This window comes from Caretta caretta, chromosome 11 (genome assembly GCF_965140235.1).
Source record: "Caretta caretta isolate rCarCar2 chromosome 11, rCarCar1.hap1, whole genome shotgun sequence".
NCBI classification, from domain to species: Eukaryota; Metazoa; Chordata; order Testudines; family Cheloniidae; genus Caretta; species Caretta caretta.
In genome coordinates this window covers 53176161-53196850 of record NC_134216.1, presented here as the reverse complement: position 1 = coordinate 53196850, position 20690 = coordinate 53176161, and the positions used below count along the sequence as shown (strand labels likewise).

At 40.5% G+C, this 20690-nt stretch overlaps 1 protein-coding gene across 4 annotated transcripts in view; it reads left to right on the top strand.

Annotated features, from left to right (window-relative positions):
* STAT1 (signal transducer and activator of transcription 1) overlaps positions 1–19236 on the top strand; it is a 40004-nt gene extending 20768 nt beyond the window's left edge. For 3 of the 4 annotated variants that reach the window (XM_048869724.2, XM_048869727.2, XM_048869726.2), the window contains 14 exons: positions 903–962; positions 2368–2397; positions 2498–2591; positions 3655–3696; positions 4784–4867; positions 6106–6204; positions 6828–6963; positions 9601–9656; positions 10504–10598; positions 14030–14169; positions 15495–15680; positions 16341–16416; positions 17552–17654; positions 18440–19236. In XM_048869724.2, coding sequence (XP_048725681.1) covers positions 903–962; positions 2368–2397; positions 2498–2591; positions 3655–3696; positions 4784–4867; positions 6106–6204; positions 6828–6963; positions 9601–9656; positions 10504–10598; positions 14030–14169; positions 15495–15680; positions 16341–16416; positions 17552–17654; positions 18440–18463 — 1225 coding nt within the window. In that variant the 3' untranslated portion in view covers positions 18464–19236. The remainder of the gene's footprint in view (positions 1–902; positions 963–2367; positions 2398–2497; positions 2592–3654; positions 3697–4783; positions 4868–6105; positions 6205–6827; positions 6964–9600; positions 9657–10503; positions 10599–14029; positions 14170–15494; positions 15681–16340; positions 16417–17551; positions 17655–18439) is intronic. The other variant, XM_048869729.2, reaches the window with a different exon arrangement.
* The last annotated feature ends 1454 nt before the right edge of the window (positions 19237–20690 follow it).

The following is a 20690-nucleotide window of genomic DNA, read 5'->3' as shown; positions in this document are numbered from 1 at the left end:
CACTTCCTTGATTAGAACTACAGTTAGTTTGCCAATATCTCCTTGCCTTTCAGAAGCTCCTTTAGTTTGCATAGGTGTCAGCTAATAATACACTTACTTTCTTTGCTTATACTTAGAATAATTCTTTGCATATAAAAGTGGTTAGGAATGGTCTTTCCATGATGGGTAACAGTCAGTTCCCTTCCAGGCCTCACCTTCAAAGTTCCTGTCTTTTGCATAGTTCTGTAGTTCTCAATAATACTAGTCTCCTTGTAAGACACTGCTACAGTTCTGAGTTAGCATGGGAACTCACACTAGATCCCCCTTGATTATAATAGAGAGGGGCTGGATGGTAGAGTGTTCTCCATCAGTGCCATGGACTCTTGATTGTACCCCTATCCCTGGTCTGAAATAGAGTCGAATTGCCTCTCCAGGGCATTCTACAGGGACCACTTGTTTCACTGTTACCTTTGAAAAGCGTTCAGTGAATTGAGGTGTAGGTCAGTGTATGGTGCGTTAGCATTTAATTAGGAGCTGGAGCTCCAGAAAAATGGGGTGAGCTAAACTGCACTGCATTATTTGGTTTTGTAATTACAAATAAATGGTAGGGCGCTCAGAGCTTGTGTACAGGCACTGTTTATTATTCAAAATGGAAAGAAAAAATAAATATATCAAAGATGACTTATCAGTGGGCAGTATCCAGTCAGTCAAAAGGGACTAGTCACACTCCCAGTGAAGTCTGTAGCAAAATGTCTGTTGATTTAAATGCAGGATGGAAATTTCATGCTGACTCATTGATTTTTAAAAGGAACTGGCAAATCAAGAAGCCATTTTGTTCATCACCAAAATAAAAGAGGAGCCATGTTTCTGAGAGAAGTAAAGCCTTTGCAGTTGCAGTCATCTGTACTGATTTCTCTTTCCAGATTGCTGGTGAAGCTACAAGAACTGAATTATAATTTAAAAGTGAAAGTCTTATTTGATAAGTATGTTTCATCTTTTTCATATCCTGTATATAGTTATGATGATCTGCCCCAGTAAAAGATAGACACTTAATGACAGAGTAGACCTTGGGCCCCATTGTATCAGTTACCACAGGAGCCATTTCCCCTATTTTCACTATAATTCTGCTTCCTTGCTAGGTGCAAGAGAACAGTTCCCCATCCTCTTCCATTTCTAGTATATACCTTTGCACCACAAGGAAAGATATAGACCCAGCCCTGCAGTGAGTTCCACATAGGTCCCACCCATGCAGAGCTCATTGTAGTACTGGAGCCTTATTTCCTAAGGAAAGTCACTCACTGTGTGGGTAAATTGTGTGTGCGCGCATGCAGGTGCATTTCCCATTAATTCTATCTGAGAGCAGAATTTGACCCTATACTGCTATTTTCATTCACATACAGCTTTAATTATCAACTAGTCTCTCTCAAAGTTAGCAGAATAGGCATTCCACATTGGGGACTATACAGATGACAAGATTAAACTTTTAAGACAAAACCATTTTTGAATTGTCCACATGCAAAAAAGAGCCCCCTAAGATAAAAATTTGAGAAATGTTTTAACTATAAAAAAACCAAACCCCTCTGCTTATTCACATTCAAATCAGAAAACTCCAAACAGACTGTTACCAAACCTTCTAAACAAAATTCACCTGTCAGCCAACAATGTGCTTGAGATAATTCAACACTGTTGCCAACACCAGGCATCCAAAATCAGCCTTCAGAAATCATGATTGGCTGAAAAATGATGATTTAAAAAAAAAAACAAATACATAATTTATTTTTTTATTTAAATTCTATTATTTAGTGTGCAGTGAGGCTTTTCTCCACAAACACTACAAGGGTTGGAAACTTACTTGAACAAAACGAAACAAGCAGATTCTCGCATAGTTATCTGACTCCAGGATCTGGGACTTAACATCTAATATCACGAGGTTTATGATAAAAATCATGAGTACTGGGCAACACTGTTTCAAGTTAAATGGTAGCTTTTTGTGCTTGAAATTAGGGGTTTAGAATGAAAGTAGTTTATGAACTCTTATCTTTTACAATAGAGTACCAAAGTTATAAACAGTGTAGTAAAGTGAAGGGCTGTCTTTGATTATAAAGGCACCTTGGAGAAATCTAAACTTTGGGGGGAAATATGCAGTGTGATGTGAAATACATTTAATCCAGTAAACATTTTGCTTTCTTGATTACTGGAGCTGATCAAAGAGTTTTGAAATGTCATTGATTTTTTTTGGCAAAAAAATTCATTTTTTTCCACAAGTATTTTTACCAGTTTTCAACCAGCTCTGTCAATTACAAATATAAGAGAAAATAATCCTGTTTTTTCCCCTCTATGTGTGTGGTTTACTTTTGGAACTTACAAAGATCTGAATCTCCTTTGCAGGGACGTGAATGAGAAGAACACAGTAAAAGGGTATGTTGCACCTGCACTCTTCCCATTTTTTTTTTTTTGCCATGTTGGGTATTTTTAAAATGAATTAAAGTTGGATAACTCCCCCCCTCTCTTTGTGTAGGTTCAGAAAATTTAACATTCTGGGAACAAATACAAAAGTAATGAACATGGAGGAATCCACTAATGGAAGCCTAGCAGCAGAGTTCAGGCATCTGGTGGGGTACACTTTTCTTGCCTTCCCACTTTTAGATCACTGTCTAATATGTCTCAAGTCCCTGTTTGCAGAAAGCATTCCTTTAAGTACTGACTCTCTACTGCTTTAAAGTGCTGCTGCTTTCTACCCTAGTGGTACCAAATAGCCAAATGTCCCCTACATAAGGAGTTATGCCACTGACTTGAGTGAAAGTAAGATTGGGTCCTAGGAGAGCTGGAGGCCACGCTCTTTGTAATCTGTTCCTACACTGGAAAGTAGTTACTGCCCTGTGGCCTGAAACAAACATTTGCTAATAAATTGTAGCGAGGGCATCAGTTTCTGTGAGGAAAAGAGAGGAAACCTGCAGCAGTGGAGGTGCTGGGGCAGTAGGGAGAGTGTTTCTGGAAAGGATTCTGCAGCAAGCCACGAGTAGGGAGGTTTTAGATGTGTTGGGAAAGAAAGGTTAGAGCTGAATTGTCTAGGGAAGGGGCTTTTAGACAACAGCCCACAAATTTAGCGGACTAAATAATCTCACTGCCATGCTGATTTAGGAAGGGTAGCGAGTATCCATCCTATCTGGAGAGGAATCAAATGCAAATGGAGGATTCAGATGCAGGATTCTTCTCTCCTATTTGCGTAGACCTATATATAGGGCACTAACAATGGTACAGAGTCGGCCGACATTCTCCTAGACCGATTTAGGGTGGATGCTCATTGATGATAATCCATTATTTAGTCTATCCCACGCTCATCAATAACTGTTGCTGTGCCTCTAAGAAAGGCCTTTTCTACACAATCATTGCAGCATGATAAAAAGATATTAAGTCAGGTTGCAATATCTGTTTTCACAGCAGAATGCTTTTATAAAGGGATAGCAGTTATCTACTGTATCTACAGTCAAATCCCCTGGTTCCCATGTTTGGGAGCTAAAGAGGATCAGAGACTAATGCAGCAGGTTCATGACCAGTTATGCAGAAGGGACTGTGCAAATGCTGCTTTATTTATGTAAATACATCTTTCATTTGTAACAGTCACTTTTTCAGTCGGGACTGTCATGTATTTTGGTTTGTTCTTTTTGTCTGCAGCAATTAAAGGAACAAAAAAATACAGGAAGCAGAACTAATGAGGTAAGCAGCACTGACTTTTTCTCCCCCCTCTTTTGGTCCAGTTTTTTTTAATATTAAGGACTGTTAAATGCCTGATAGTGGGCCAAACTGCCCAATCCCATGGAAAAATCCTCAAGGGGAAAATGGGCAGAGCAGGGTAGGAACTTAAAACCTCAGGGAAAGCAAGCCCTGGAATCACAGACATAGGCACCGTACTATGTATATAAGATCCCAGCTTGGTGCTTTTCCTTTGTGCCTTCCTCCCCCTGGCGGCATTGCTCTAACAAGAATTTTTGCCAATGGCAGAATTCCCTGGGATTGATCAGTAGCAGACATGGAGGGGACCAGGAAGTTCCTGCTGAAATGTCCATGTGCGCTCTAGGGGAAGTGCTGTGGACGACATCCAGTGCCCTTGCTATTACCCCTTGCAAGCCTAAGGGCAGGAGCATCTAGAAGTTTCCAGGAGAGGTGAAGGCTCCCGCCTCCCGGATAGGGTGAGATTTGCCATGGAGGGTGCCCTCCATATACCTATGCAGAGGGCACTCTTCACCCCAATGTTTGGCCATTGGAACAGATTCAAAGAAGTTTTAGATAACAGGGCACAAATTAGCATTTTGGTTTTCCATAGAGTCCAAAGCTGTATGACATTACGCAGAGTTATCCTGTGGTATTACCTACAAACTGCCCTTTGTGCTCAATTTTATTGGCATTTCTAAAATATACAATCTTCTAAACAAGTTAGGAAGAAAAGGAAATCATGGGGGGGTGAGGGATGACGACTCATTCTGTCTAAGCCAGGAGACCATCAAACTGCTCCCTTCCCTGCCTAATGACACTTCTTCTAATCCCTAGAACCACTTAATTGGAATATTTGAAAAATGGCTTATAGGGATCTTGCTTTTACATTAACCAATGAATACTAAATGTCATTATTTGGACTGACAGTAACTTCATAGCTTATTCACTGCTGGGGATGTAAGAGGTACCTTACTAAATGGGTTCCCATACAATATTTAACATATCAAGCCTAACAGCCTAAAATGTTTTATTTCCAGTGTTTTAAGGATTTGAGCTTAATCATTTAATTCCCTATGATTGTTTTTTAAAGGGTCCTCTCATTGTAACAGAAGAACTTCATTCCCTCAGCTTTGAAACTCAGCTGTGCCAGCCTGGGCTGGTGGTAGATCTAGAGGTAAGGTTACTACGTAGATTAGATAGGGGTGAAATTAATTCTGAGTAATTTTATTCAGAGATTGTTATTTAAGTACAGTAGAAACCCCTCTTCTATGAAATAATTGGGGCCTGAGTTCAATTTTTAGGAATGTCTCAGAATTACAGAAGTTATGGTGCACCATGGTGCATTGTATCGCTTTCTTGTCCTTCAAGCCAGTGCAAAGGAATTGTCAATGCATTGAAGACATGCTTGTTCTTCATCATCATCACTTTTGTTGTGATTTTTATTATCCTCTTGGGGAAAAAAACGAGTTTGTAAGAGTGGTATTCATAAAATTAAGGTTCTACTGTATTAGAATTTTCAGCATTTTTTCTGCCTCCATTGTTGTTTTCAAATCCATTGATAATACTTAGCAGTGTCACCGCATATAGTGATAGGGCCTTTGTATTTTGATTCTTTCAAATCTCAGCACCTAAGCAAGGCTGGGTCTGGTTTATAAAACCTCCCAAAGAATACTCTATGTTGCAGAATTGGTACCTGCAGTTCTTTGGGTAGCACTCTTCCCTTCAGGTCAGACCTGAACCAGTGCCCCAGGCTAGCATTAGAAGTGCTGCTGGAGGTACCAGCTTTTGAATGAGATGTAAACCTGACTTCTTGTTTGAAGGGATGTCCACCAATTCCAACACACTCCCCCAGTCCCAAAAAAACCTCAACTCTCCCTCCCCCCCAATTTGCTAACATAGAAAACATCAATCCAAAAGGTTTGGTAAGTTATAATCATGTGAAAATAGGGAACTGTTTTGTAAACTTCATTACAGCAGTCTCTACCAGCATTTACTACATTCCTTCACTAGTGAGTCTTGGATGTGTTTTGTGTGTTTCCCATTATATGACAGGATTTCTAAGGATGCCACTGCTTTTTTAGCATGACCTTTATGAGGTCTAAATGCCATTGTTAACCTTAAGTATGTCACATTGCCCCTGTCTGGTGTGTACCTGCTGCAGGCCATGTCAGCAATAGTGGATCCACATGCATATAGACACTAGTAATTCAGCAGTTTTTCATAAAACCACTTCACAATATTGATCAGAATTAATTAGTTGTACAGACATAGCCCATGTTCATCACAAATTGATAATGTATTTATTGTATATGAAAGATGATAGTATATATACCTAAATCAATTTATGTGTAATAAAGTATCTACAGTAGTAGAACTGTATCCCAAATAATTCCAAAAACCTCTCTTTTATAGACCACATCCCTTCCCATTGTTGTGATCTCAAATGTGAGCCAACTTCCAAGTGGATGGGCTTCCATTCTGTGGTACAACATGCTGACTACTGAACCCAAGGTATTTACAGAATACTTACTTCTAAGTGTTGTTGACATGAAAGATAGATAGAATGTTAAAAGTGTAAGTCAGTATCCTGAAACTACTGTGTAATTTACAAGGGAGATGTGGATTGTCTTTCCATGTTAATTCATAATATTTGACATAATTCATTCTTTCATCTTTATTCTGAAGTTCAGTTCTTACTGGATCTAGGATTTTTTTTGGGGGGGGAGGGGTCGGTCAATCAGGGTTTGTTTCTTGTGTGTGCTTTTTTTAAACCAAGCAAACTGTTAGGTGTATAAAACATGATAAAGGATACTACAATTTTCAGATGTTTATTTGGCTTCTCCCAGTGTAAATATTCAGTAATTTAATTCACTGCTCTTCAGTAACATGGAATGGTTTGTTGGGTTAGATTAAACCCAGAGAGGTTTCTTTTTTCTTGGAGAACAAGAGTCAATCAGTATTGTTAACTGCTTCTCCATAGTCAGCTGGACCTTCCATCTATGTAGAAGTCCTCATTTATCGTCAAACGTCAGCATATTTTATGTAAACTCCGTGTTACTTTTTTGACCACACACTTGTGCTCATGCTAAATTTCATGTGTGTTTAAGATTGTGGACATGATGTTTTCTCTCTAGAACTTGTCCTTCTTTCTGAACCCACCTTGTGCAAGATGGTCTCAGCTTTCTGAAGTGCTAAGTTGGCAGTTCTCTTCTGTAACTAAAAGGGGACTTCATGCAGATCAGTTGAGCATGCTGGGGGAGAAACTTCTTGGTATGATCCTATAACAAATTTTACTATATCTACAAGCCCTTTTATTATGTTCCTTCCTCTTGGTTATATTAAGTAAGTAGATGGCTTGTTTGACTGCTAGGGAAAAGTGACTTATTGCTAGATAAAAATGGATTGAACTTTTCCATAGGAAAAAAATGAAAAGCTTATTTTCCCCTGCCTTTTTTTAAGTCAAACTTCGAAATTTTTTTGACCAGCTGTAGTTACTACCATGTTGGACTGTTATTTTTTTTTGTTGCAATTATCTACTATGGTTACTTTACGTTTGGAGAAACTTTTATTTTGTAGGTTTTTTTTATAGGTATACTCTGTAGCTCAGTTTTAAACTATTAATATTCAGTGTTCTGTAATACAGATAGAGTTGTATTGTGATCACCCACTTAGTGTTGAAGCCATTTTCCATTTCTCTACATGCTGAATAGTTAGTATACTGTAAGGGTTAGATCCTGCCGATCTCTCTCTCTCTCTCACACACACACACTTCTGCTGAGTAAGGGTTTACAGGATTGGGACCAAATCTACTTCTGAGAGGGCACTGAAATATTCCTTGAAGAAATGGGTCATTTAGTCCAGTAACTGTAATTTTTGTCTCAGGTTTTTATGTTATACTTGCCCATAGACCAGGACCGGCTATATACAGTCTTGACTCAGTGCATAAAAGACAGGGCTGGACCAAGAGACCTGTGACAGCGTTAAAGGAATGTGTCAAGCTAAAAAAAATCTCCTGCTCTTCCCACCTACATGTCCTTAGCTAAACACTAATTCATTGTTCAGTTTTTGTGTATTCCTACTTGAACAACGGAAAGGTGTCAGTTTCCTGTCTGGTTCTCAGAGACCCTGACTAATTTAATTCTGTAGTGTTTGGATAAGAGGAAGGATAGATTTAATTTAAAAAACAAAACTTTGTTATTAATTCCCAGAAGCATTGACATTAGCCTTAAATTTTATAAAGGGTTATATTTAAAAAAAAAAAAATCTAAATTGGAAATCCCAGCTGTCCAGTTTATAAAGCATTTTTTCTAGCTCTATCAAGAGCTCAAATATCAAATTTTTAAAAGGTTTGGCAGCCTTTTGTAACATAATTTACCATTGTTTAGATCACTTTTCTATGTGTTTTAAAATTCTGTAATATTTAACAAAGGCAGAATATATTCATCATAAAAAAAATACAGGTTTCCTACTGTTAGATAGATATTGATTATTGACATCTCTCTGTTGGTTTAGTATTTTACAACTTGGTAAATTCCCAAACTGTGATAACCTCCACTTAAGTTTGTAAACAGATATCCTTCATCCTATCATTACATTATATTTGAGTTATAAAACTCAATCTTAGCGCTGGAGAGATTGATTGGAGAATCCTTACTAGCTGCAGTAAATTCAAGACTTCCTTCTGTGCTGTATGTAGTTCACTAGTATATGGAGTTTGGCTGTCTGATGATAAAGCCTGTATCCATTCTTTCAGATGTGAGGGTGTGAATAGTCTGTGCTGTGATACTATCAATGGTATTGGGAACTGAGACTCATTCTAGATGGACATAGGGGGAAAAAAGAAAAAAAAAATAGATTTCTCCCTTGTGCCTGGAGCTAGTCTGATTGATTGATATTGGGAGTATGAGTAGGATACTAGATAGAGTCAGAGTAGGAAAGGCTTGCAGTTGACAGGCCAGTATGTATAGTTTCCCCTGAGATTTTGGGGGTCCCATGCCTCATAGTTGAAAATCCAGTTGTGAATGTAGTGGGAATACTTAATAGTAATAAGTAACCGAATCTTCGTCCTCTGTGAGCGTAGCTACAACTATACACTACTTCCCTAGTTCTGTGGTGTGCCTAGGGGGATTTTGAACATGTTGATATAGCTGTGGCAACTGGGCCACAGTTTCCTTTAAAGGAATGTCTGTGGCTTTTCCCTTAAATCAAAACACGTACGTACGCTACAGGATTTTAATGGGAAAGAAAAGGATCCTGTGGTTAAGAGTAGGCTTGGAAGTCTGGATATGAGGTTTATTCTTCGCTATGATACAAGCTTTCTGTGGGACCTTTGGCAAGTCACCTAAAGCTGAAATGGGAATAATACTTGATCTCACAGGATGTTGCAATGATCGATGAGTTAATGGGCCAAATCTCTCTCTCAACTCACATGGATAGTCCTAATTTCAGTGTGATGGCTTCTGCCAATAAATGGAGAATGATTGGACCACATTTCTAGAATTATTTTGAAGATGAAAATGTCTTAGTATATAACAATTTTAGATTATCTCTGTATTTGGATTAGTTCCTACCCTACTTTATTGTTAATATGAAATCTGTAGCAGAGCTCTCGATTGCTCTTCCTGGTGCCTGTCAAAACATCGGTTTGTCATTTGCATACATTCTGCTTCTCCAGAACACTGCCTAGAGGGGCTACTCTGCAAAACTGGCTTGCTAGCTCTGCACCAGCTATTCGAACAGTTAAATCAACAGCTTCTCTTCCTTCTTTTTTACACCCCTAACTGAAACTAAACAAATGCTTAGAATTTAATATCTAAATACAGATCGGTTTCACCTACATTAAGTCTTGAGCCTAATTGATATTTCAAATAAACACGTCTGAAACCAGTCTATTGGCTTGTTGTGTAGGTCCAACAGGTGGAGGCTCTCTTGATGGCCTTATTCCTTGGACAAGATTCTGCAAGGTAGGAACTGTCTATTTAACAGGTTAGATAATGAAGACAAAGCTTCGATTCCTCTTGTTTTTCACTAGGCTTTTGGGAAGGCAAGGGGGGGTGTGTGTGAATATTTTGATTCAGTTATGGTTGGTTCATGTAAGTTATATGGGGGTGAGGTTAGACTGCTGATTTGTGTGCATCTTTTCAGGGACTGAATCTTAATTTCTGTAGAAGTCACCTAGAGCACTTTATGTTCTATTATATTGAAATACATAAATCCATAGATACAACAACCTGTTGTTCCTGGCTTTTATTCCTACACTTTTATTTCATCTGTTAATCATCAAGTGAAGGATCTTCATTGCTCTTAAATAAAGAGGGTAGTTGTCCAGTGGACCGCAGCTGGGTTAGGGGAACACCCAAGGAAGAGCACAATTTAACTCTGCAACAAAGACATACCCTAATATACATGCCTGTGGTGGCAGCAGGTCACATGTAAGGCCCTGCAGGCCCAGGTATCCCCTTGCCAGCCCAAGCTTCTCTTCCCTGTACCTGTGCCACACAGACCAGTTTAGGATGGTACCAATGGATGCACCTCATCCCAACACAGCATCTTTCATCTTAGGGAGTGGAGGAACTGGAGCTATTACAGAGGGAAGAGAGGAGACAACAAAAAATAAATAAATGAAATAAAAAGAGCAGCGAAAAGGATCAAAGAAAGAGGAAAAGTGTTAAGAAAAATAGGGGGTGAAGAGGAGAGGAAGGAGAGACACTGCAGCTTTTTCAGGACATTGTTATAAATTGAGTCCATTGTACTCAGATTTCTTTTTGTAACAGTTATTTGTGTCTTCCTCCCCATGTACTGTAATTTCAGGAAAACATAAATGATAAAAATTTTCCCTTCTGGCTGTGGATTGAGGGCATCCTTGAACTCATTAAAAAACACCTCTTATGTCTCTGGAATGACGGGTAAGAATCTTGTATGGTGCTAATGAAGATGAACAGCTGATGGCTCACACCTTTAGCTCTGTTAAAATGACAGTTGTGATCAGAAATAAAATATGAGTGCTAATAGGGCAAATGAGGTTTGTTCTAGGTCTTCATTGGAAGGAGCCAGACGGATCCGTTAGCTGAAGCAGTGGTAAAAAGACTATGAATTTGGGGAATAAACCCATTGCACTGCCTTTTAATGCCAAAGGTCAAAGTTCAGATTAGTTTCAGGTTAAGTGAGATGAACCACCAGCTCTCAATTTACAGTACGGTGAGCTTTCACCACATCTCAAGGCAGAACTGAGTTAGCTCACAAGAACAGGAGTTTAGCAGGCTGAGAAGACTGTTTAAGTTTAGAAGACTGAGGTGCTGTAGGGGAATCTTGTACAAGGTTCACCCTTGTTTAAAAAAGTGCATTTGTGAGCCTCCTGTTGGCAACAGCTGGATTGACTGAATCCTTTGATACCAATGATGGAGTCCAGCTACAGCAGCTAATCTTTGCTGATCAAATGTTAAAGAATTAAAATGTTAATAGTAAAGCTCTTTTCCAGATTAGCAAAGGAGCGGATTTTTCAATGTTTAGAAACCTTAGGTTTCAGTGTTGCTGATATCACATAGTCCCTTTAATAATGGGCTATGACTTCTGCCAGAAATAGGCTCAAAATGGGGTTTTAATCCTGCTTTTTAGTGGTCAGTTCAGATTTGACCTTTTTACAATCCTGTTAACAGCTCATATATGATGAAAGGTGCTTCCGATTCTGTGAACCTTCAGTGACTTACTGTAAAAATGGCTATGTATTAAGATTGCTTTCGTTAGTTATTGATTGCCAATGACAAACTTTCTTACTATTTTAATGACCGTTTTAGGGTGTTTATGCTGGTAAGATAACACTCATATCCAGGACTAACAAACATAGACCAGGAAAGTTATAGATATAGCCTTTGATTGAACAAGGTACTTGTGCATGTGAACAACAGAAGTTCTCATGTGCTTCAAAATAGGCAAATGCTTAAGTGCCTTGCTGAATTGGGCCCACAGATATGGCTGAGTTAACAGGGAAGTTACTATACTAAAGTGTGCTGTGTTCTCACCCTAATTTTCTGCTTAGCTACTACAGATATCTCTGCACTGACTTCTGCCCTCAAAGCTTCCCGTTCAGATGCCCCCAACAAACTTGTCACCTCCACTTCTGACCTCCACCCCACATAAGCTCCTCTTTTTCTATATATGATCTCTGCTCCTCTTTGAAAATCTTTGCCCTAATCTTTGCAAACTGATCAGCACCCATTGAGGGGTCCAGATTTGGCTTAACTATGGGAGCAACTGGCTGCTGAGCATTTTTGAAGATCCAGCCAGAAGACTTAACTCTCTCACACCCACACCCATAAGAGATTTTTACTTGTTTGTTCGTTCATAGGGTGAAATCTTGGCTCTATTAATGAGAGTTTTGCCACTGACTTCAGTGGCGCCAGGATTTCACCCCTGGTATCCAGGGCTCTCTCTGTATAATTATACCATTAATACCATCTACAAGATCATCTTAAAGATATACAGAGTTGTAAACAACAAATTTCCTCCCTGTTGTGAGCAGTTCTCTGTTTGTTAGCGGAAGAACAGAGACAGAAATAAAAGGTACAAACAAACTTTCTTTTCAACTAAACCTAGAGGATTTGCAGGCAGGTAACACAATAAAATGATCCCTAGGAACAAAGATAAACAGGTTTGTGACATCAGCCACAGGCTTTAAAACATTTATTGGGTTTTTTTAGGAAAGCCAAATAGCTGAAAGTTAATTAATAGGGGCTAATAACCAACTGGAACCGCAAGAGGCCCTGAATCAGACAGACTGCCAACCAGTCTGATTGTTTTTTGTACAATATGAACACCTGTTGCATATACATGGCATTATAATTGCCCCCAGATTGCCTTTTTCATATATCAAGCTGAAGATTGCCAAACAAAGGATTGGGATATATAGTCCTCAAAGGATCCTTTGTAGCTGTTACCCACAATATCTGAAATGTTCTTTTTTTAAAAATCTCTAAATATATAAAATTTACCTTGTAGATTTCTACTGTTCTCTTTTGGGTAGATGGTGTATTTCCTAATTTACTGGGCTTGCCAAGATACATATTTACCTAGAGTAATGGTGGTTTAATTACATAAATGAGTGTTTGCATAAGGAAAGAACAGTGGTTCAGAGGACTTTTCAACTCCTAGATAAATAAAATTGAGTTTTAAACGTTAATTTAAAGCAAAAAAAAAAAAAATCTCTTGCCTCTCCCTCAAACTCTGATCTACTGGAGAAAACCTGGACAGTATTGCTAAGTGACTGACTGCATCAGAGCTACCTCATCCCCAAGCATGAAAACACAGATATTGCTTATGGATAGAGGTCATTGTCTTGAGAGCAGTTTCTTCCTTCATGTCCCTGTTTGAGACTCTCGTGTCATCTTGATGTTCAGACATCATCCACCTTTTAAGGTCTTCACCATCATGCCCATATAATAGATGTTACCCTGGGATACCACACCTGCCCACTCTGCCCTGTGCAGGTAAATTCAGGCATCACAAGCAGATTAGACACAGCCCTATATGCTCTCCTTAGAGCTCCTTTCCTTCAAGGCCACAAAAGTCACCCCAGATCACTCTGAAGCATTGTCCGACAAAAGATAAACCTTTCCAGAGGGACAAAACATCATAGTACCCTGCATCTGGTAATCATGGTACAAGGAGGGTGAGAAAGTTAAAGTGAGCTACTATCAGAGTGTTTCCAAGCATAAGAGAACATGGCTTAACACACAATGTAATACTGGGGTTGAAATAACCTTGACTGTCAATATCTGATCTGGCAGAGATACACATACTGTCTGGGAAGTGAGCACAAAACCAAAGAATACTGAGAAATCCAAACAATTGTCTGCGATTCCTACAGGAGCATGGGATACTAAAGCAAACACAGGATGTCAAAGAGGAAAGCAGTGACAGTTTTCGTTAATACCCACTTAATGCTCTCTTTAAGTTAAAACTGCCATCTAGGCCCTGGTCTTGCAAACACACATGTGAGTAAGTTGAGTAATTTTACCCATTGAATTGAGACACTGGTTTTGGATAACAAACCAATTTCTGATTTTAGAAAGTGTTGAGACAACAACATTTTATAGCATGTTACACATAGCAAGAGAGAAAAGGCTGAATAGCCACTCTCTGGATAGCTGCTGCTCAAGGACTACTGCACCCAGGAGTGAGAGTGCACATTTTAATTTGTGCATTGATGGTGGTGGTATAGCTGCATGGGATGTTATAAACCAGTTGGAAAAATTCTGCTTTTAGTTACATGAGGTAGCCTAATAATAGGCTTTGGATGTACTTAGAAGTAAATTGTACAATTTTTCTTTTAATATTACAGTTGTATCATGGGTTTTATCAGCAAGGAGAGAGAACGTGCTTTGTTAAAGGACCAAAGGCCAGGGACCTTTTTACTGAGATTTAGTGAAAGTAGCCGAGAAGGAGCCATCACTTTTACCTGGGTAGAGGGATCCCAAAATGGTAGGTAAATACAGAGAATAACTTGGGTTTATACCTACATTTTAAAACCAAAGTTAAAAATCCTTGGAGCCCTCTGTCTCCCTTACACAGACTGGCAATAACATGAAATTAACAATCCTCCCCAGTGAGAGCCAGAGGACCACCACTAGTACAATAGTCCAGCAACAATCTGGTAGGCTGCTTCAGTTACTTCCGTGGGGACGGGGGCATTTCCAGGGGAGTCAGTTTGGCCTATAAAGTTGTGGAGGACAAATCCCCAAGGTTCCCCCAGTATCATTCCCCCCTACAGGTCTCCTCCATCCCAACATGTCCCAGTACATATCCTTCATGCCCCCACCCCAAGGTGCCCCCAGCTCTCACCTGCATCTGCCCCAAGTTCCTCCATCCCCAAGGTGCTGCAGCTGCTGCCCTTCCCCCCGAGCCAGAGATCCCTCTTTTGACCCTGTAACTCCCCCTCCACCTGCTCTCAGCAGCTCCCCTGCACCTGTCTCCAGAGGGGGGAGAGAAGACACCGTGGGGGATGGGCAGCTGGAACTCCTCTGCAGTCAGCTCAGCTCCCTGCCTGGCCAGCTTCTTCCTGCTGGGCTCAGACCCAGGCTGGCTGGGGAGGGGCCTGGGCGGGGCAGGGACTGCACTGACTGCGAAGGAGAGGCTCCCTACATCTTCCAGCTTATGCTGTAAGGAGATAGATCACCCCTAGCTGGCAGGAGGCTGCAGCTGCTGATGGAGCCCAGCTACTAAACAGCCTAGGAGAATCTGCTGCTGCTGAAAGCTGCTGCCTCACCCATTGTCTTTCCTTCTCTGCAGCCTTCCTGCTCCTGCCTTTGCCAGTCAGAGGCTGAGGGGGAGACAGACAGTGTTGTCCCAAATCCAAACTTTCAGCTTGCAGGGGGACCATACCTTGCTCACCCACATAATAAAACAGCCATGGTTGTTTGGGTCAAATCAGGTAGCAGGTGATGTGATCTGAATTTTATCAGAAGAGGCTGAAAAGGGCCAGTCTTGTAAATTTCAGCATGTTTTAATTTAAATATATGATTACAGCCCGTTTCCAGAGGTGAACACAAGTCACCCCAGTCACTCTGAATAAAATATGTGAAAAGAACTGTTCTCACATATATTAGGTCATACTTTCCTCTGCATGGAGCAGTATTTGCTTTGGAAATAAAAACTAAAGTGTGACAGTGCAAATTAGATTTCATTCTGTAAGTCCCTTCCTTCACTTTATCCTCTCTGAATACGTAAGCTCAGCTGTGTTTTTCTGTATACTTTTAACCAGGCTTTTGGCACCATCTCTAGGATTCATGTCCTTCTTTATTCACTAGAACCTCAGTTCCATTCGGTAGAACCTTACACCAAGAAGGAGCTCTCAGCTGTTACTTTCCCTGATATTATTCGCAACTACAAAGTGATGGCGGCCGAAAATATTCCTGAAAATCCACTGAGCTATCTGTACCCAAATATCCCCAAAGACAATGCCTTTGGGAAATACTACTCCAGACCCAAGGAGAGTAAGTGCTACCAGCATTTCATTTGCAGAAGTATTTTGAGGTATTTGTTTGTCATTGAAATGTTGGACTACCAGATAATAGCTATGATATACAATTAAATGACGGTAGTTGAACCAGACCTGCTGAATTCTTCCCATCTAAAATGTGAGCAGTTGTATCTGAACTGTTCAACGGGTGAAAAAGAAGTGAGGTAGTAGAGGGGCTGTCAGTGGGAAATCTGATCAAATTGAAAAATGTGTACGTGGCAGTTTCAGGCCATACAACTGCCCCAGAGTCTGCCTGCCATATTTTGTGGTTTTACAACCTTATGTCCCCACTAGCAATTAGATCCACGTAACTGGACGCCGGCACTTGTGTGGCGCTGCATTGACTTCAGGGGGTAGAAGCTGCTGCGTGAATGGATCAGGGCCATATTTTCCTTTTTTTCCCCCCTCCGTCATGCTATGTGGGAAAAGTCACACAAGCCGGGGGAACTGACTTGACACAGTCTTCTTTAATGCACAATGGAAACCAAGTGGAAATACAGCCTTAGTTGTTGTAACAGTAGCTGGTAAAACGTTTTCAGGAAGAAATGCAGTTTTTGACACTGCTCCTTTAATTCATATAAAAGATTTTTCTCAAAGTAAACATTTGCTAAGCATTGGTGTATTTTATTTTTAGCCTCTGAGCCTATGGATTTAGATGGCCCCAAAGGGAATGGATACATCAAGACTGAATTAATCTCTGTATCTGAAGTGTAAGTTTGCCCAGAACAGCTGGATTTCTAAAAATGGGATAGTATTTGAAGCTACTAAAAATGTTGTGTATTTTAGGAGTGTTAAAGATGTATATGATTTGGCATTAGATCTCTCCCCTGCTTTGCTAAGCCCACTGGGTAGGAAGACACCACAATACACATAATAGAACAGAAAAAAGGCTACTATATTAAAGTACAAAATGTAGAAATATTTGGGCAATTTACAGCTGTTTCCCATACTTGATTTTTCATAAAAATTAGCTACCTCCATTTTCTTTGGACAAACATGACCTATCCTGACTTGACTGTCGTAGATCAGTGCGTCTTCCCACCCACCCACCTCTGATTTCTGTTATTAAAACCACTCTTGCATTGCAGAGTGTGAAACATTGTGTCTCAGCAATGCAGTTCAGAACTGGCTGGGCTTTCTAAGTAGAACACTCTACCCTTGTGGAACATCCTGCTGCTGGTGACCTACTAAAGTCAGAGTGGTTGATCTTGCAGGGTACGGCTACACAGGGATAAAAGATCCGTGGCACAGCTGTGGCTGGCCCAGGTCAGCTGACTTTGGCTCACAGGACTAAAAATTGCTGGATTCTTGTAGATTCTTGGGCTCGGGCTGGAACCTGAGCTCTGGACCCTGCATCCTTGCAGGATCTACACAGCAATTTTTCAGCCTCGCAGCCTGAGTCAACTGACCTAGACCAGCCCTGGGTTTTTTATCCCTGTGTAGATGTAGCGGTAATAGGATCCATGGGCATAGGGGTTTGCACCCATCCCGAGACTTCAGGTACTGCGTATGGGGCCCAGGAGCTCCCTGTAATGGGTTCTCTTGCTGAAGACAGTATCTTCCCCACAGCTCACATTTGTTCAGACTGTGTAAGTAACATTACTGCAGAATGAGTAAGATGTAACTTTGATGAGTCACCCATCTCAGTGACATCTACCTACTTGTTGCCTTTTAAACTGAATGAGAGGCAGCCAGATGCCATGGTGAGGGGCACATGCTACTAAAAATCAAATAGAGTGAAAAGAGTTTGAAATGGGAAATGAATTGACTTCAAGGGTGCTGTTTTTTCATTGGAATTAATGTTAATACGCTGAAGGTTTGTCCCTTCTCTTCTCCCCATGTCAGCCACCCTTCCAGACTCCAGACCACAGAAAACCTCTTACCCATGTCTCCTGAAGATTTTGATGAGGTGTCTCGAATGGTGAGCCCTGCAGAAATTGACACTGTGGTATGGTGTTTTTTTGGGGGTTTTTTTGGCCAGGGTGGGGGAGGTGAAGGGGAAGAGAGTGGGGGTGGACATGGAATTTGCTTTTAAAAGGCTTTTATCCTGCCATTGAATATTTCATATTTTAAAAATACTGTGATTTGAACACAAACTGGCTTTCCAGAACAAGTTACCACCTTTAGTTGGAAATGCAAATGCATTTCCTTTGCGGGCTGGAGCTACTTTGCTTCATTTTAACCTATTTCTCCCCTCTTTGGACTCCAGGACAGTGGCTCTCTTTATATGCTATGTCCTGGAGGAAGGCTAGGTAAGACTGTGGAGGAAACACAATAGGAAAAATTACTATACAAACAGCAGTAAGGTGATTCATCTAGCTATGAATAGATTTGGCCAGTTAGCACTGTCATATTATCTGGCTTAACAGTGGAACAAAGTTGGCAAAATACAATTTTCTTGTTCTCACAGTAAGTTGAATTGAGAGATCTGAATCTGCCTGTGGCAATCTGAAAAGATGACATAGTCTTGGTTGGTTTAGCAAATAGCACTGGGTTCTGAAAACCCTGGGTAACACTTTTTGAATATTACTTAATAATTCTGCTGTCAGAGTTCAAGCCCCCATTAATAATAGATAGCAGCACATCAGTCTCAGTGCCTTTACTGTGTAACCCCCTGAAAAATACTACTACAATGCATGGTAAAATGTAAGTGTAAAAGAGTATTTTAGTATAATTCTTTGCTGTGGTTTGTTTTAGGATAGATTTTAATCAACCTGTGCTCTTTCTTTACAGATGTGTTCAGCCTATCCGACTTAAGTGTTATTGGTCTCTCTGCTATACTGTTTGCACATGTCCATCCTTAAGTAGCTTGCATTTTTCTGCTTCCGAGCCTGCAGAGGTATGCATCAAGGCTGTGTGTAGTCTGTGGCAAGCTTTCCCTACATTCTGAAGAAAGCCCTTGGATGGCGTGGCACACCAATGCATCAGACTGGACCTTCAGTTAAATTAAGGAATTGAGGTTCTTAATGAATTCAGTGTGAAAATCATAATACCCAGAGTAGCCTGTATGTTACTGATTGTGATATGACATTCGTTTAATTGTAATTTTCAATGAGCTAGAGAATTTTCTGTCACCGCTGTGAAACTCCAGCACAGAAGGTGCAGGGGAAAAGCTGGAAATCTTAGCAACAGCGTGGGGGAACAGTGAGGGCTTTTGGCTGGGACAGCAGCGTGGGATTATGGGAGAAGCCCGTGTTTCTACTAAATTTATCGTAAATGAAATAGTTATGTTGACATTTACAATGTTGTCTTTAGGTTTTAAAGTAAATCACCTCTGAGATTGGTTCCAGGCTGCCTGCATAAACAGGCAGACAATACAGCTTCAGTTTGCACTTTGCTCACATTTGGCTTTCTTCTGCAATGAGGAGGGCTGGAATATTTTCTTTTAAATGAAAGCTTAGATACTTTCTCAAAGGATACAGCCACAAACTGCACTGACCTGTGTTTACTTCTGCTCTGCTAAATCAGTGGCATATGCTTCATTGTAAAAATAAACTAGCATGTTATTATGGTAAGAGTGAAATCCAAAACTGTGACTGTACCGCTCATTGAGAAAAGAAACACCAATTGAATAGGATGTTTCACAAAATCTTTCATGGAGAAAATTCCCAAAGGTATCATGTCACCCCAGAGAACAGTGTTTGAGCACGCGCTGCATATTCTGCTTTCTGTTATGGCATAAAGGAATTGAAAGCTAGACACTGTAGAATTACACCCAGTCCCTTCCTGAAGTACAGTTCAATAAAATCTGTGTGAGGCAGCAGAGAGATGTTTTCTCAGAGGATCCTTAATACAAGCACTGCCCTCCATCCAACCATCCTTGTAAGCTGACTGCAAAGTCACCATAGACTACCCCTCGACCGGTAGTTACTTGTGGAGGTGGAAGTGCTTTGACACTGTCAGAGTTATTAATCATTGTCTACCATGAAAATATATGTATCCACAAAGCGCATAAAAGTTTAATTTTAAGTAACCAGAACTAAAATAAATTAAGAGTGGGGCTCCTTCATTGTGACACACCTGCCATCCAAACAAAGAGAAAATATTCTAACCTTGCTACTGGCAAGGGGCTTAAGCCTGAAAAGTAAGTTGAGAATTGAGGGGGAAAAAAAGAAAAAATCCTCAAGAAATGCAAACTTGTCAAACCGACAGATGGCATCTCTTGGCCTGTCAGATTGCAGCTATTTTTATAGTTCACTGTTTAGCCAGGAACTGTTGGAATGGAGAAGTCCACGTTGTCCACTGAGGGCTTGATCTTGCACCATTCATGTCAATGGGAGTTTTCTATTGACTTGAATGGGAGTAGGCTCAAGCCCATCCAGAGCATAACTGTGTCTTGCTTTCCTCTTTGTAGCAGCAAACAGAAGCATTCCTAGCACGTCACTCCACTAGTGAAAGTAGCACGGTTACCTTAGTTGAAAAATAAACTAGTTTTAGGCCTCCAAGGGTGTGGCTTTGCTACAGTAAGAAACCTGAGTATCTGCAGTGCAATTCAGCAGTCCCTTAGCCCAGGCCTGCTACAGGTTTTTAATTGCAGCATCGACATATCCTAAGGGGCTTGACTGCAGCACAGCCCCACTGAAGTCAGTGGAGCTATGCGGATATGCACTAGCTGCAGGCCTTGCTGCTTTACACATTTGTACTGCCTGCACTAATTTTGACTGTAATCTCTTTGGGGGACACTTTTCCTGTAGCATAGCACTATTAACTAAGTCACATTTTAGAAGACTTCTCATTTTTACTATTGCTCATTTGAAAGAGGGCATAGTCTCTGCATAGACACACAGCTTCATTAATAGCAGTAGGATAAAGAAAGACGAATTACAATTGACTCTGTGTTAAGTCAGTGCTTACAGCCCACGGAAGCATTGGTACTTGGAGGAAAGAGGCAGTCTGCTAATAGAGGAGCAGATTTGTTCTCAATACACTGGAGGCTAATTAAGCCACAATTCCCTAATGAGGGTGGCCTCTTGAAATTCAATGA